Source organism: Suncus etruscus, chromosome 3, assembly GCF_024139225.1.
Source record: "Suncus etruscus isolate mSunEtr1 chromosome 3, mSunEtr1.pri.cur, whole genome shotgun sequence".
In the NCBI taxonomy this organism is placed as follows: Eukaryota; Metazoa; Chordata; class Mammalia; order Eulipotyphla; family Soricidae; genus Suncus; species Suncus etruscus.
In genome coordinates this window covers 32,270,393-32,286,164 of record NC_064850.1, presented here as the reverse complement: position 1 = coordinate 32,286,164, position 15,772 = coordinate 32,270,393, and the positions used below count along the sequence as shown (strand labels likewise).

At 36.3% G+C, this 15,772-nt stretch overlaps 1 protein-coding gene across 1 annotated transcript in view; it reads left to right on the top strand.

Moving 5' to 3' along the window:
- Positions 1-8,610, top strand: part of GALC (galactosylceramidase) — a 46,164-nt gene extending 37,554 nt beyond the window's left edge. The window contains exons 16-17 of the mRNA XM_049770567.1: positions 1,467-1,543; positions 7,888-8,610. Coding sequence (XP_049626524.1) covers positions 1,467-1,543; positions 7,888-8,034 — 224 coding nt within the window. The 3' untranslated portion in view covers positions 8,035-8,610. The remainder of the gene's footprint in view (positions 1-1,466; positions 1,544-7,887) is intronic.
- The last annotated feature ends 7,162 nt before the right edge of the window (positions 8,611-15,772 follow it).

The window sequence follows — 15,772 nt, the reverse complement described above, 5'->3', positions numbered from 1 at the left end:
AAAGTTACTACTACTGACAGGTATTTTGTACAAGAGGAACTTTGCAATGCCTAGTCAGGTATTGTAGATTTGAGTTAAGTTATCAGGTAGGATTTTAATAGTCTGGGTGAAGGTAGTGGTTATAGAGAGAGAAAGTTCAGGAAACAGCAGAAATAAAAGCAACACTGGTAAAAATGGTGTTCATATATTTATGGAGTTAGAAGGAGAAGAACTGATAAACTTGACTTGGAGAGTTTCCATTTCTTTCTTTTCTTCCACATTATAAAGAGAAATATATTTATTGTTTATTCAAAGCAGTATTATCAAATTTGAAAGTATACACTAAGATCTCAAAAATTAGAAACTTAAGAAATATTATCAGCTTTAATTTCTTAATTCAGTTGACTTTTTCTCAGTCATTTGAATGTCTCTCACCTCACATAGAGTAGTATTTCATATAGGATAAAAGCAGTTCATTTTGGTTTTTGTAAACAGTAGTTTTTTGAAACTATGATATTTTGTGGAGTGATTTCTTGATTCTCAGTCTTTTGATTTTTTCTAATTAAAATATGTCTTTCTTATCACTTGCTATTCTTTCTTATAGCTTTGCCTCTTCCAGGTATAAGGGACTCTAAACTAAAATAAAAATTGACGAGTAATAATTTGTCTATACATATTTTATTTAGTTATATGCTCAGGATTCATAAAAGTTTTCTGGGTGAGAGGAATTGTGTAGAAAAAATTTCAGAAACCAAGTTCTTTCAAGGAATTAGTTAGGAATCTCAGAATTAAAATATTGTCCTAATTTTGCTTAGGTTTAATTGACATTAAAAATGTGATTCATAGAATGATTCAGCTATAATAGGATTTCAGATAATTGCAAGAAAACCCTCATCCTTTTCCTCATTGAATTTTTGGTTAATGATATTTACACTTGACCATTGAACTTGCAGGAAAATCCCACGGTGGTTATGGCTATTTTTTATTTGCCATGTTCAAGCCAAAAGCTATAGGTATATACCTGAAATATAGACGTAAGAATATAATGCTTTGTTGGCTTTTAAGTTTATTTTTTCTAGCTATCTTGAGAACTTACATATAGTATATGGGCCAGAGTAGTTGTTGGATGTATGCCTAATGAAGGATATTTCTAATTTAAAAAAATTAAAGACTTAAAAATGAAGAATCATAGTTGTTTATTCAAGTTGACTTAACTACATACAAATGCCACTCAAGAATTCCTACAGAGTTACTTATTTTTGTGTTTAGACAAAAATATTGCTATTCCCTGGGTTTTTGGGACAAACTCAGCTGTGCTCAGGGTTTATTTCTGGTTCTGCACGTAGAGATCACTCCTGGCAGGTTTAGGGGAACCATGTATTATGCCAGGAATAGAACCTGGGTCAGCTGTCTGCAAGGCAAGTACTTACCCTCTTATAGCTATGACCCCACAAAATATTAAGAGTGGTTATCTTTTTCTGTTGCAGCTGGATGGACCATATATACTTCAGGGTATGCTAATATTACAGCAAAAAAATGGTATACACTCACTTTAACTATTAAGGTAAGTATTGATGATCAGAATTCCTGGAGGTAAATTGTTGTTCTTTTTCTCTTTTTTGCCTTTCTAGAAATTTTTATGTTATAAAATGAAGTAGGATGTGTGAGAAATAATAGATACAACAGTCTTTCATGACCAGAAAACTTAAATCTGTAAGATGATATATGTGTCTAGATAAACCACATCAGAGCCAGCGGTAGCTTGCAAATATTCCATGATTGAAACTATTTTTTTCCTTTGTTGGCTAAAACTAGCTGTAGTTAGTAAAGGAAGTCATTATTTATTAAAGTATGCTTGAACAGAAACTAATTGGAGTTTATATATATATACATATACATACATATAAGCAAAGTAATTCAATGTATTTTACTTCTTTGATTAATTTATTTTTAATTTTCTACTCTATGTACAGTTTTTTACTTTTTGAGTGTGGGATTTGGGTTATACTCAGCTGTGCTAAGGGTAGGGCTTAGGAATATTATGATGTCTGGGATCAAAACCTGGTCAGTGACAAGCAAGGCAAGTGCCTTATCCTCTTTACTATATCTCTTTGACCCCTAAAAGCATAATATTAAAAAGGTTTATGAATATTTTTGTCAGAGAATTATTATCATAACTTAAGAATACCTGTCAAAAATCACAGACTTATCATTAGCAATTGATTTATATGCTTCCCAGGGTGTTGTGTAGAGGCCTTTTGCTTAATATACTGATGACTCAGAAAAGTTGTCATAATTCTCTTGAAGTTACAATAGAAATAAATCATGGACTTAAACATTTTTTAATTTGTTTTCTTTTCTCACCCAGTCACCATCAATTACAGTATTATTATTTCTGGCTGTGTTGAAAATATGATTAGGTTATAACATTATTTAATGAGCCCATGCATAATAAGTAGGACTTTATTCTTTATACTGTAAATGGAAACAGTAAAACTGGCTTCACTTGGCAGAAAAGAGGGGTGGGATCTTTTATGTACCTCTCTTTGATTTAGGCATAGGTATTTAGATATGGAATTGTATTTTGATGGATAACTTCCCTACTGATAAAAAACTATTGATTTTTTTAAAGAATTTCATTGCTTTATTTAAACACCATGATTTACAAAGTTTCTCATAATACACTTAGTATTTATTGTTCCAACACCAGATCCACCAGTCTAACTTTCCCTTCACATTGTCCCTAGTTTCCCATACATACCCAAACCTAGGAAGATTTCCCTTGGCAGGTATGAGTAATTTACTTAATATTACTTAATACCTAAGTACTTAAATAATACTTAATATTAGTAATTACTTAATATTACTTGTTACAACTAAGTAGTAATGGAATTATTGAAAAACAAATTCACTAGGGGTCAGAGCAATAGCACAGTGGTAGGGCATTTGCTTTGCACGTGGCTAACCCAGGGTGGACGGGTTCGATCCCCAGCGTCCCATGTGGTCCTCTGAGCCAGGAGCGATTTCTGAGCGCATAGCCAGGAGTGATTTCTGAGTGCATGGACAGAAGTAATCCCTGAGTATCACCAGGTCTGGCCCAAAAAATCAAAAAAAGAAAGAAGAAAAATTTACTAAAAACAATGTTGTGAAATTGTCTTATAATAGGGTCATTGTCTGAAGGTTTATGAAACTATGTGTTGCTAGTTGAACATACTCTATTATTTTGTTTGTTATTTTAGATTATTCTTATTTAATTTAGATAATTTTACATCTAATTTGGTGTGTTCTGGTGTCCCATGGCCTTGAATGCTGGGGGCTGGGCAATGAGCTGATGTAGCGGAAATTATGTGTTGTGGCTATGGTTGCTGAGATTTCTGGAAGTATGGAGGCAGGGAGAGAGGTAGCCTGCCTGACTGAAAAGACTCCAGACAAACTATGGATTTTTATAGTAATTTTTCAATATTTGGTATAATTAATGTTTTTGAAACTAAAGGACATTGTCTTTTTCTGATGGATTTGTATGAATCTATTGTATATTCTGGGTAGTAATGCAGTATCTTCTATAAGCATAGAATAATTCACTATTTTCTACTACCCAGCTGTTTTCTCCTATGCTCTCATGCACATTATATTTTTATGAATAAAAGATTTACCTTTGATACTTTAAATATTTTATCTTTTTTATTGCCTTTTTTTAATTAAAAAATACTTCTCCATTCTCAGGGTTAGGATCCCCTTTCATCCCAAAAGAAAAAGCTTAGGGTTTTTTATGTTTAAATCTTGATTTTATCTGGAATTTTTTGAGGATCTTAAGAAAAAGTGCATAGTACAATTATTTTAAACTCATGGATAGACATTATCCTTATAATACTAATTATATTTGCGTGTGATTGAAAGGTTGCCATTCTGGTGTTACAAAACGTCTCATGTCCACTGGCTAGTTGGTCTAGTGCCATCCAGTTTCACACTTTCTATTCTGTTAGCTTTCTCATGCTTTTGAATACACAAGTTACTCCCTTACTTCCTTTGGAGTTCTTTTCTGAAAACTTGTCTAGAGAGACCTCATTATACTCTCTCTTCCTTGTCCTATACTTATATTGTGAAGCTCTTATTACCTTCTAACACGATTAGCCTTAGTTGTTTGTGTCTTCCCTACTGCCTGAACCAGCACCTGGTTCCTTTAAAGGCACACTTCAGTTTATTTTATTCTCTCCTGCACTTACTTATTTATTTATTTATTTATTTATTTATTTATTGGTTTTTGGGTCCAACCAGCACCACTCAGGGGTTACTCCTGGCTCTATGATCAGAAATCGGCTCTGGCAGGCACAGGGGACCATATGGGATACCAGGATCCGAACCACCGTCCTTCTGCATGAAAGGCAAACGCCTTACCTCCATGCTATCTCTCTTGCACTTATTAACACGTCTGCTGCACACATAGCAAGAACTTGCTACCTATCTGCTGAACAAATGAATGCAAATTCAGTAGGACAGGTGCTTCGTGATTTAACAAGCATCTTTGCAAGTCTCTTCTGTTTGTTTTTTTTTCCAAACATCCTTTTCGAGTTTTCATGACTATATGATGCAGTCTTACACTCTTTTAGCAGGTTGAAATTTTTTTAGTAGAATGTATATTCCCAGGCAAGTGTTTGTTGCATCCCACCCAAAAAACCAAAAGTTTCCACTGTTTTTTTTATAGTGTTTCACATCTCTTGGAAGACTTATTTTTTCTGGTTATTATTAGTTATGTAGTTATTATTAGTTATAAATGTTTAAAAATCACAAGTGGCTGTTAAATTTTCCAGGAATTTATATGTAAGATTTAACTAAAGAGGTCTTCTTGAGAATAGTTTCCTCCCATTTCAAGAGCTATATCTTCATCATTCTAGGTTCTGCCTTTCTGATCCTGGCCACTTTGCACAATTTTATGTTGTTTTTTATTTGACAGCTCCTTGATAAGAGGTGATTTACTCCTTTTGAAAATTATTGAAAATTATTCCTTGTTACTGGATGAATGGGAATTTCACTTGCACCTTCCCTGATTCTATTAGTTCTGGTTCCTTCCAGGCATTCTGCTTTTCCCTGCAAAACCCCACTCTATGCTCCTACTCGCTGTCTTTCTTCATCCCTCGGGCCCCATTATTATATCAACCTCCTACCTGACCTTCCCTCTTACAAATAATGTGTGTATCTCTTCTGGAATGTAAACTACAGAAGAGCAGAGACTTTGTTTTTCTGTTGAACCAGTAAATTTACAATGTGCTAAACAAACAGTACTAGGACCCTTCCCCCGAACCTGACATAAATAATTTACTACACATATAAAAGCATCACTATGATGCCACATTTCAAGTTTATGTAAGGAATTGATCATGTTGCTCAGCCAAGAATTACTCTTGGCAGTGCTTGGTGGATCATATGGAATACCACGGATTAAATCTAGGACGACCATGTGCAAAGCAACTGTACCTACACACTGACTATCCTTCTAGACCCTCCACTAATGATTTTCATATGAAGAGGTGGCCTGCCTGGGGACCATCGTTGGTTGATCTAAGATAATAAATAAGGATCGTTCTGAAGGAAGATTACTTGATGCAGTTTTCCTTTTCAGGCCAGGTTAGTCCCCCTCCTTGAATGTTCAGGGGAAACCTTTTGAAGTTGTTGAGATCAGAGTTGAGAACTAAAGGATGGGACTCAAAACTAAGTAGACATCATTGGCCGCTGGCTTTGTGCAAGCCACCGTCAGGGGCCAGACTGACTAGCTCCTCTTCTGTACATGTGGAGAGGGTATTATTAGTCAGATTTTGTGTTCACTAGCATGTGTATGTGTGAGTGTATTTTTTTTGTTCAGTATTTATATGTACTGATCTGTAAGAGACAAAAGAGGTACATAAGCATTTTTAGAGCTCACACTAGCTGTACAGGTGTGTAGGGATTGAAATGTAGGTAGTTCTAGCTGTGGTATTGGATAGCTTGCACTCAAGTCCTAGCTTTACCAATAAATCAGGGACTGACTAATAACCTCAGTAAAACTCAGAAGAAACAAAAGGAGACCATGTATATTCTTCTTCCACAAAGAAATGAAGTTCAGGCCTATTGTGTTACAGTTCTAAAATTTAAAAATAGATTTTATTTATATGAAAAAATGGATTTTGACTTACTTTTTGGGCCCCTCTTGGTGGTACTCAGAGCTTACTCTCAAAGATCACTCCTGGTGATGGGATGATATAGTGTACTGGGGAGCAACTCAGGTTATGTGCATGCACAAGGCAAGTGCTGTACCCCACACTGTACTATCTTTCCATCCTTTAAGATTAGATTTTAATTTTGTTCTCACTAGTGCTTTTGGGTTCTTTAGCTCTTTACCTTTTGAGGTGTTCTTTTTTAATTTAATTTAATTTATTTATTTTTAGTTTTGAGGTTATACCTAGCTATGCCCAGGGGATACTCCTGGCTCTGCATTCAAGAATTACTCCTGTAGTGCTCAGGGGACAATATGGGATGTATGGGGTTGAACCTGGTCAAGCACATGTAAAGCCTTTATACACTACATTGTCTCTTTAGCCCCTGCTCTTTGCCTCTCGAAATTAGCTGTTTCAAATGTTTTACTGTAAATGGCATGCTGTGAATATATATTCATAGAATGCTCTGATAATAAGAGCCGTGTACCAGACACTTATCTCATAGAATTGCAGAAGTGCAAAATGATCCTTATCTTTTACTGTCAGTGATCTGTATCTCTGGATACTTCCTTTCTAACCTGCATCATCTCTCTGAAAAATTTAACTGAGTTACTGCTTTTCTCATATAAGAGCAATATCACAGTACAACTTCTGTTTGGGTTTCTGTGCATGGGAAAAAGACCATACAACTAAGATTGCTTCTTTTCTGACCAGATGAGATTCCATCATAAGGACTTCAGATAAATGAGGAGGCCAAAGTGGGCATTTTGGCTCCAGCAATTAAGCCTGAAATATCACTGTTGGCCTCAGTACATGTACATGCAACTCCTTGTGAATAAGACTTTTATTTTATTACTTATTTATTTATTTATTTAAAATTTGGGCCACATCCAGGTGTTTCTCCTGGCTATGCGCTCAGAAATTGCTCCTGGCTTGGGGGACCATATGGGACACCAGGGATCAAACTGAGTTCTGTCCTGGGTCATCTGTGTGCAAGGCAAACATCCTATCACTGTGCCACAGCTCTGGCCTCCAAGACATTTATTTTTAATTTGAGCTGATTTTTGTTCACTATTCTATCAGGATATGTAATCTGTATATTTCTAAATCATTTTAAAAACATTTTTGGAGGAGTCTAGGGACATATTTAGTGGCTGGGGAGCTAATACAGGAGATGAGACTCTTGCCTTGGCACTTATCAAACCCAGTTTGGTCTCTTGCACTGAAGGAGTGATCCTTGAGTTCATCCCTGAGCACAGCTGGATATTTACCCACCCAAAGATATAATTAAAAAGCCATATTGAGACATTTCTCTTTACCTTCTGGAACTCCTTACATAGCCAGATAAGAATTTATTTTTATTTTGTTTAGTTTGATTTTGAACCATACTTCGGTGACCCTCAGGGTTTACTTCTAGCTCTGTTAAGGAATCACTCCTGGCAGGCTAGGGGACCATATGGGATGCTGGGCACTGAACCAAGGGTAGCTGCATGCAAGGCAAATGCCCTATCAACTGTGCTATCACTCTGGCCCCAAGATAAGAATTTCATGGGAGACAACTTTTCCTTGTATTTTGAACTTTAACTCCGACTTTTGGAAGCAGGTAAGGAAAATAGAATGAGAAAGACGTTTGCTCCTTTAAGGAGATGGGCCCAATATTTAAAAACAGTCTATAGAAGATCATTTCATGTTTCAAGTAATACATTTTTCTCTCCTCCAGGGTCATTATTGCTCTGGCAAGATAAATGGCAAGTCTCTCTGGACAAACATCCGCATTAATTTCCCCAAGAATGGCTGGGCTGCGATTGGAACTCACTCCTTTGAATTTGCTCAGTTCGACAACTTTTATGTAAATGCCTCACAGTAACAATTCACAGAGCACCAGAGAACATGCTTCTTTCTTCTCGTTTTGGTTCAGAGATAATTCCATTTTTGATGGATCAATCTCGCAAGCCTTTTGGAGGCTGAAAATACCAAAGAAGAAATAAAGAGAATAAAATAATTTTGCTTGACCCTCTGGAAGATTTTTTTTAAAAACTCATTTCAAGGGAAACGGTGAATCTTTCACATTATCTAACGTGCCTCAAGTTTTGGTCAGGCCTCAAAACTTTGGTGTTAATGTGGAGATAGCACATTCCATTTTATTTGCAAATGATTATGCAGATGCAATCAGTGGATTATCGTGGAGAAAAGTTTACTAAGCTGACTATGTGCCTATATCGGCTGCTGATGTCTTCATCTGACAATAACGTTGCCTTAACACAAGACTGAACATTGTGATGCTTCTTTATGGACTTATTATAACAGAATATACTAATACACTAAAATGTAATTTTTCTTTTTTATTTATGATGATGCTTTTGAATTACAGATATGATGAGAAGAATGATTTGATGAAAACACTTGATAGTTATTTCTGCCGAAATAAATCTTAGCAGATTAATTGGCTTATCTGGATTTTTTTTTCAAGTTCATTCAGATCTAACTTCTAGTATAATGACCACAATACCTCTCTATTTATACTTTTCCAGGTGGCTGGAGGAAGACACTATGTCTAATAGACAATGCATGAAATAGTCCTAAAGCCAAAATTGAACCAGCTTTTTTTATGCCTCATTTTATTTCTTATGCCTCCGTAGTCTGGCTTCTCATGATTCATGATAACAGGATAAAATAGCCAGTGAAAATATTAATCTCCCTTAGATATGGATGGAAAGCTGAGTGGAGAGGTACTTGGCTTTTGCTAATTCATAGAATTGGGTCATCCTCCACCATTTTTGCATGACTGTATACCTTTTTGTTAAGATACATGTGCTTATTTTAAGTATAGGTGAGTAGATTTCTCATTCCAGCTCAGTTATTCTCATGAACATGGCAGATTCTGTAATTCTTTGTTTTTGGGTCATACCCAGCAGTGCTCAGGGGTTGCTCCTGGCTCTATACTCAGAAATCTCCCCTGGCAGGCTTGGGGGACCATATGGATGCCAGGATTCGAACCACTGTCCTTCTGCATGAAAGGCAAATGCCTTATCTCTTCGGCAAATTCTGTAATTCTTTATAATGATAATTTTCTTATTTCACTAAACTAATTATGTAATTTGGGATTTTCTAATTGTTTAAAGTGGTCTAAACTTGGTAGTACTAGTTTATACAAGAAGCAAGATCTTAAAATATATGACAATGAAAAATAATTTTTGCAGTTTTAGAGATTATATGACCTCACATATGCAAAGCAAGTATTCTGTTATTCAGCTAGAGTTCTTACCCAATAGATACTTTAATTTTTTATATGGTGCTGGTATTGAATGTAGGGCACCATACATGTAAGATAGGTATTCTACTCCTGAGCCACATTCCTGGCCCTGAGAAAGAAAACATTATATTGAAACTTGTCTAAGTGATTTCTAGTTTAGATACACACATTAAAATGCATTGGGGTTTTCCATTTACATGTAATACATTTTAAACTTAAAATATAAGCTTAATGTAAACTTTAAACTAACTGTAGATAGACTTCAGTGAATTTTGGTAAATGGATATATCTATAAAACAACACTTCTAGATACAAAGCATTTCCTTTGCCCCAGAAATTTTACTTTGTATCTGTGACTTCATTTCCTTTTACTCCCTGTTTTCTGATCTCAGGCATATATTAATCTAATTTTTATCACAATTGATAAGAAAGAAATCTTATCACTATCAATAAGTATTATTTGCTCCCAAACAAAATGGAACCACACTTAACATTTGTGAATAATAGTTTCATTTAGAGAAAAATACTCTTAATATTTGTCTATATTAATTGTTTTCTCATTTCAAATAGTATTAATATACTACAATTTGTACCCCAAATTTTGGGAGGTATTATAAATAAAGCTGCTATGAGCCTTTGTACACAAGTCGTTGTATGAATATAGCATTTGTATTTCTTTTCTTTGCTAAATTTGCTGAGGAGTAAATTGCTAGATTATTAAAAATAATATCTTTACTTAAGCACCATGATTACAAACATGATTGAAGTTGGATTTCACCAGTGCACATTTCCTGCCACAAATGTCCCCAGTTTCCCTTTCATCTTCCCTGATGCCCTCTCCTTCCTGTCTCTGGGGCATATATTTTTCTTCTCTCTTTCTTTGTCTTTTTTTTTCTTCAGACACTTTGATTTTTTGTACATTGCACATTTCCCACCACCAATGTCCTCCCACCCACCCTTCCCCATCTGCTTTTGGGTACAGGCATTTTATTTCTCTCTTTTTTTTTGACACTGTGGTCTGCATTATTGTTAATGAAGGGATGCCATACATGTCTCCTTTCAGCATCCAGTTCATGTCCAGAATGATTATTTCCAACTATCATTGTCATAGTAGACCCTTCTCTACTCTAACCACTCTGTTCTGTGTGTCAAGCTTCCTACCATGGATTGGTTCTCCTGATATTCATCTCTACTATCTCTGGATATTATTACCATTCTTTTAATTATATTCCACTGATGTGTGAGATTATTCTCATAAATTCCCTTTGAGTCATTTCACTCAGAATAATAGTCTTTGTGTCCATCCATGTAAAAACAAATTTCATGACTTCATTTTTCCTAGTAGTACTCCATTGTGTAGATATACCACAGTTTTTTCAGCCACTCATCTATTGTTGGGCACCCAGGTTGTTTCCAGATTCTGACTATTGAAAATAGTGCTGCAACAAATATAGAGAATACACATTTTAATAAGGAAATCCAACATATTATATTTACTAATATGGTACTGGAGAGATAGTACAGCAAGTAGGATGCTTACCTTGCACAAGGCCAACTTAGGAGTGATCCCAGCACCATATATTACCCCCTGAGCACAGGAGTAATTTTTTTTTTCCTGTTTTTTTCTTGAGCCAGCTCTAAGACCTGAGCTTTGCTGGGTGTAACACAAAAACAAACAAAAAACTTTTTGATGCCCTAAAAAAATCTTTATCTCAAGTTCACTAGATTTTCTGTATTGCTTTCTTCTAGAGGGGTTTCATTTTTTTTTTATTGTGGCCAAAGTGAATTACAAATCTTTTTTTTTTTTTTTTTTTGGTATTTGGGCCACACCCGGTGATGCTCAGGGATTACTCCTGGCTATCTTGCTTAGAAACAGCTTCTGGCAGGCACGGGGGACCATATGGGACACCGGGATTCGAACCAACCACCTTTGGTCCTGGATCGGCTGCTTGCAAGGCAAATGCCGCTGTCTATCTCTCCGGGCCCTGAATTACAAATCTTACACAGTGATATTTAAGGTACACAGTGACAATAAATGAGGGCCTTTTCATCACCAGTGTTGTCCTCCCTTCATCCCTGTTCTCAAGCATATATCCCTTATCTCCTTCCTTTATCCCCCAGAATGTTAGTGTAACTAAAAGCATATATGTTAACACTATTTAAACCATTGTTTTTTGCAGTTCCAGATATTTTTACTAATGGTCTCTTACAGGTTTATCATTTTAAACTTTTATCTTTATGTCTATGATTTTTTGTATGACATTTTTGCACATGATTAGAAGATTAAAATTTGTTCTTTATTTTGATTCTGTTTATTTTTTATTATGTCTATGTTTTGTAAATACTGCAGTGATCCCATTACTATAGTATAATAGTAACAGAAAAAAATGTGGACAAATTTGTTTAGAAACTATTTGGAAATTATAGGCCTTTTACATTTCCAGTTAAGTTAATTCATTAGGGCAGCATGAATGATGCAACATGCCAGCCTAACAACAGTTTGAAAACTGAATGTGAGAACCAGAGAGTATGTGTCCCTTAGAGCCAAGCTCAGAGTCCCAGAGAGCTTTTTATGCACACCCTCTATGATATACAGATTATAATCATATTTGCAATAATTAAGGTTTGTAATAAAACATAGCTACCATGATGGTTAATTTGTGTAGGTCAGCTTGGTAGGGCAGCAGTTTCCAGTTCTTGGATCAACCATTGGTCTAGAATGGTTCTGTGAAAGTTTGCTTTAAAAATATAGGGGCCGGAGAGATAGCATGGAGGTAGAGCATTTGTTTGCCTTTCATGCAGAAGGTCATTGTTTCAAATACCGGCATCCCATATGGTCCCCTGAGCCTGCCAGTAGCTATTTTTGAGCCTGGAGCCAGGACTAGGCCCTGAGCGCTGCTGGGTGTGACCCAAAAACCAAAAAAAGAAAAAATTATATGAAGGGCCAGAGCGATAGCACAGTGGTAGGCCATTTGCCTTGCATGCGGCTGACACAGAATGGATCTGGGTTCAATCCCCAGTGTCCCATCCCTGAGCCAGTAGCAATTTCTGAGCACATAGCCAGGAGTAACCCCTGAGCATCATCAGGTGTGGCCCAAACCCCCACTAACTTATATGATTATATTACATATATAATATATGATTCATAAAGCTGTTAATCATCTTTTTCAAGTGTACATTGTTCCTACTTCAATCCCACCATCAATGTCAGCATCCCCCACCAATATTTCTAGGTTTTTTCACCACTCCTACTTTCACCCTCACCTCCAACTTTCCATTTTTAGGTTTAATTATAATAGTTTGGTGTGATGCTATTTTTTCAAAGCGCTATTACTTATACTGTGACTTTTGTGGAGCATGTTCTCAGCTACCAGGTCTTCTATAAAAAGAAAAATTTTGGGAAGAGTGCCTATACTCACTCCAAAAAGCCCTGGTGATATTAGCTTCAATACTGTCCTACCTGAGTTTTGGTCAGATTGGTGTCTCTGAAGAGAATTTTAGAGGGGTGGTGAAGTGGGGCCATTGGCAAGATGGTGATTCTGGGTGATGGATGTAGTAGACCTCTGCTCCAAAGATTGTCAGCTTTCTGTTGAGTGGCTGATATCCATGAATTTTGATAGCTTAATTCACATCTTAATTCAAGAAAAGAGTGTGAGTCTATGGAGCTCGCCTGACACAATATGGCAATTGTGAGATGTTATATTTTTAAAAGATGAAACTAAGACTTTAAATTTCCTGTCATAAGGTTGGTGGTCCACCTTTTATGATAGTTTAGTTATGATCATATTTTTTCATTTTTTTCAAAGCACTATTACTGATACTGTGGCTTTTGTGGGGCATGTTCTCAGCTGTCAGGCCTCCTGGAAGAAAAGAAAGATTAGCTATGGTCTTAGTGATATGCAGCCTGATCTCCCTGAGAGAACAAGGGATCTGCCTGCAGACTGTCCTTAGATTTCACTATCAAATCTTCCCTAAGCCTTGGGGCTGCAAGTTTACCTTATGGAGTTTGAACTTGCTGCAAACCTCCACAATTGTGTGAGCCAACTCTTTAAAATACATCTCTGTAGGTTTATTCATCCCGGTGGTCCTATTTCTCTAGAGAACCATGACTAATCCTGAGGTTTTATCCTTGGAGTTCATCTTGGTATTAAGTAAAAGTCGATGAAAAAAATCTTACGTTTGGAGTACAGCTTTCCCTAAGACATTTTCCAGCAAAGCTGTAATTGTAAAACACAAAGATTTGGGGCTCTTTTACACAGAGGAAAGAAGAGTGCATGGGAAATCTTAAATTATCAGAAACATTTGTAGATGAAATGTGAGTGAAAAACATATACCTTATCTAAGTATTATGTGGTCCCCTGGTAGCACAAGAGTGTCAGAACTGTTGCTTTAAACCTGTAGAAAAATGCATGAGGCTTGCTGGTGTTGAAGCATTTTTTTGTTTTTTGTAAGAATTGGGATTTTGATGACAATGCATATTTGAAAATTCTTCATTTACGTATATCAGTACTTTCCACCTAATCCTTTTGTTTACTGCTATTTCACAATGGGAAGATGGAGGAAAAATGGCCTCTCCCTATTTAAAAAAACTAAACTAGAAAGACAACTGTGCCAGCTATTGACAGGGCTTTGTAAAATTTAACTAGAGTCATTTGCGAAGCTGAGAAATAAGGCATTTGGGCTGGGCACTTTGCCACTTAGAATAAAACTGGGATTCATTACCAAGAACAATGGTGAAAAGGAAGGTTGGGGCAGCCTCTACCACAGATCGTCTGTCTTTTCTCCAGTTCTTTAAAATCTCAGCTTGTGGGAAAGCCTTTTGTCTAGTTGTTTTCACTTCTACTTATGTCTGCTCTTAAAGTTGCAGACCTAAAGTGTCATTATTGGTAGGGGTAAGACAAACAAAAAAGAAATGCAGATAATATAAAAGCTGGCAAGGATCCAGAACAGCCTCTTGATTGTGCAGAAACTGGTTTTAATTAATTAATTCATTCATTTTTCACTAAGCCTGGCACTACTCATGGCTCACACTTGCTCTATGCTCAGAGATATCTCCTAGTGACCTGAGGAAACCATATGGGGAGCTGGGAATCCAACTTACAAGACTGCCTTGTGCAAAACACATACTCTTCCTGCTGTACTATCTTTCCAGTCCAAGAAACTTTAGTTTTTAAAATCCAGAGATGGTTCATAGCTACAGGGGAAATTCAAGTGCTTTGGGCAGACCTGTTGGTCACAGGAAATTGGACATCTCAGGCTCTATCTACACATGCCAAATCCCAAGTGAAGTCAAGATCAGAGTTATCCAGTCATTCTTTGTAATGCTGTTTCCTTTCACAAACTTTAACTGTACAAATACCATTTAAGAATGAACAAGTTCATGCACAGGCTTGCAAATCATTGCTACATTACTTTCTATAATTTCTGCCTTTAAAGGGTTGTTTCATTTCTTGGTTTTCTATCTTGAGTAGCAACAGCCAACATCGATTGAGTATTTGTCTTGTAAGCTCTAGAAAAAGGGATTAAATGCAGTTTTGTGTATCTCTGTATTTGTAGTGCTTAGCATAGTCCTTGAAGCATCACATCCACTATATTAAAAAAAATGGCTGCTGGGTTGAGTGTTCATGAAGAAGCAAAGGAGGTGCAAATCATTTCACAGAGGTCCATTCCACCATAGTAGCAATTCCATGAAGTTGGTCAGACTACTTAACAGTAAAATTTGAGACTGAATTCAAGGATACAAACCTGGTGAATGTCGGGATCTGAATGAGTCAATCTGATTCTATCCTGAATCACTAGAAAACCAGGAAACTTGGAAATTGTCATTAACATCTGTAAATGTAAAAATGGGAAAGTGCTGATGTGATATTCTGAACTAAATAGAGATAAGTAACTTAGCCTGACAAAAAGGAGCATCAGTAGGAAAAGACTGACTTGTTGAAGTAGTTCTACTTAGTTTAGTATTTGGGGAAGGTCACAGTGAGGTTGCATGTAGAATAGAGTGTATTAGAGGGTGAGAAACTGTCTTCTGAATCGCAGATTCAACTAGAAAATGCCACCTATCCTCTGGTGTTAGCAAGTACAGGTTATGGTTGCAACATTGAATTTTATTTCTAAACTTTAGTTTCACCATAGCAAACCTGAAAAAGAAATGACCACCTTGAATGGAGGAGCAGAGGAGCACAGAGAGCATTTGAACTGGCACTTCCTCTGTGCTGTCTGTGCTTCTGGTGCATTGCTCTTTTTAATTTTATTATTTTATTTTATTTTATTTTATTTTATTTTGGGCCACACCCAGTGATGCTCAGGGGTTACTCCTGGCTATGCACTTAGAAATTGCTCCTGGCTTGGG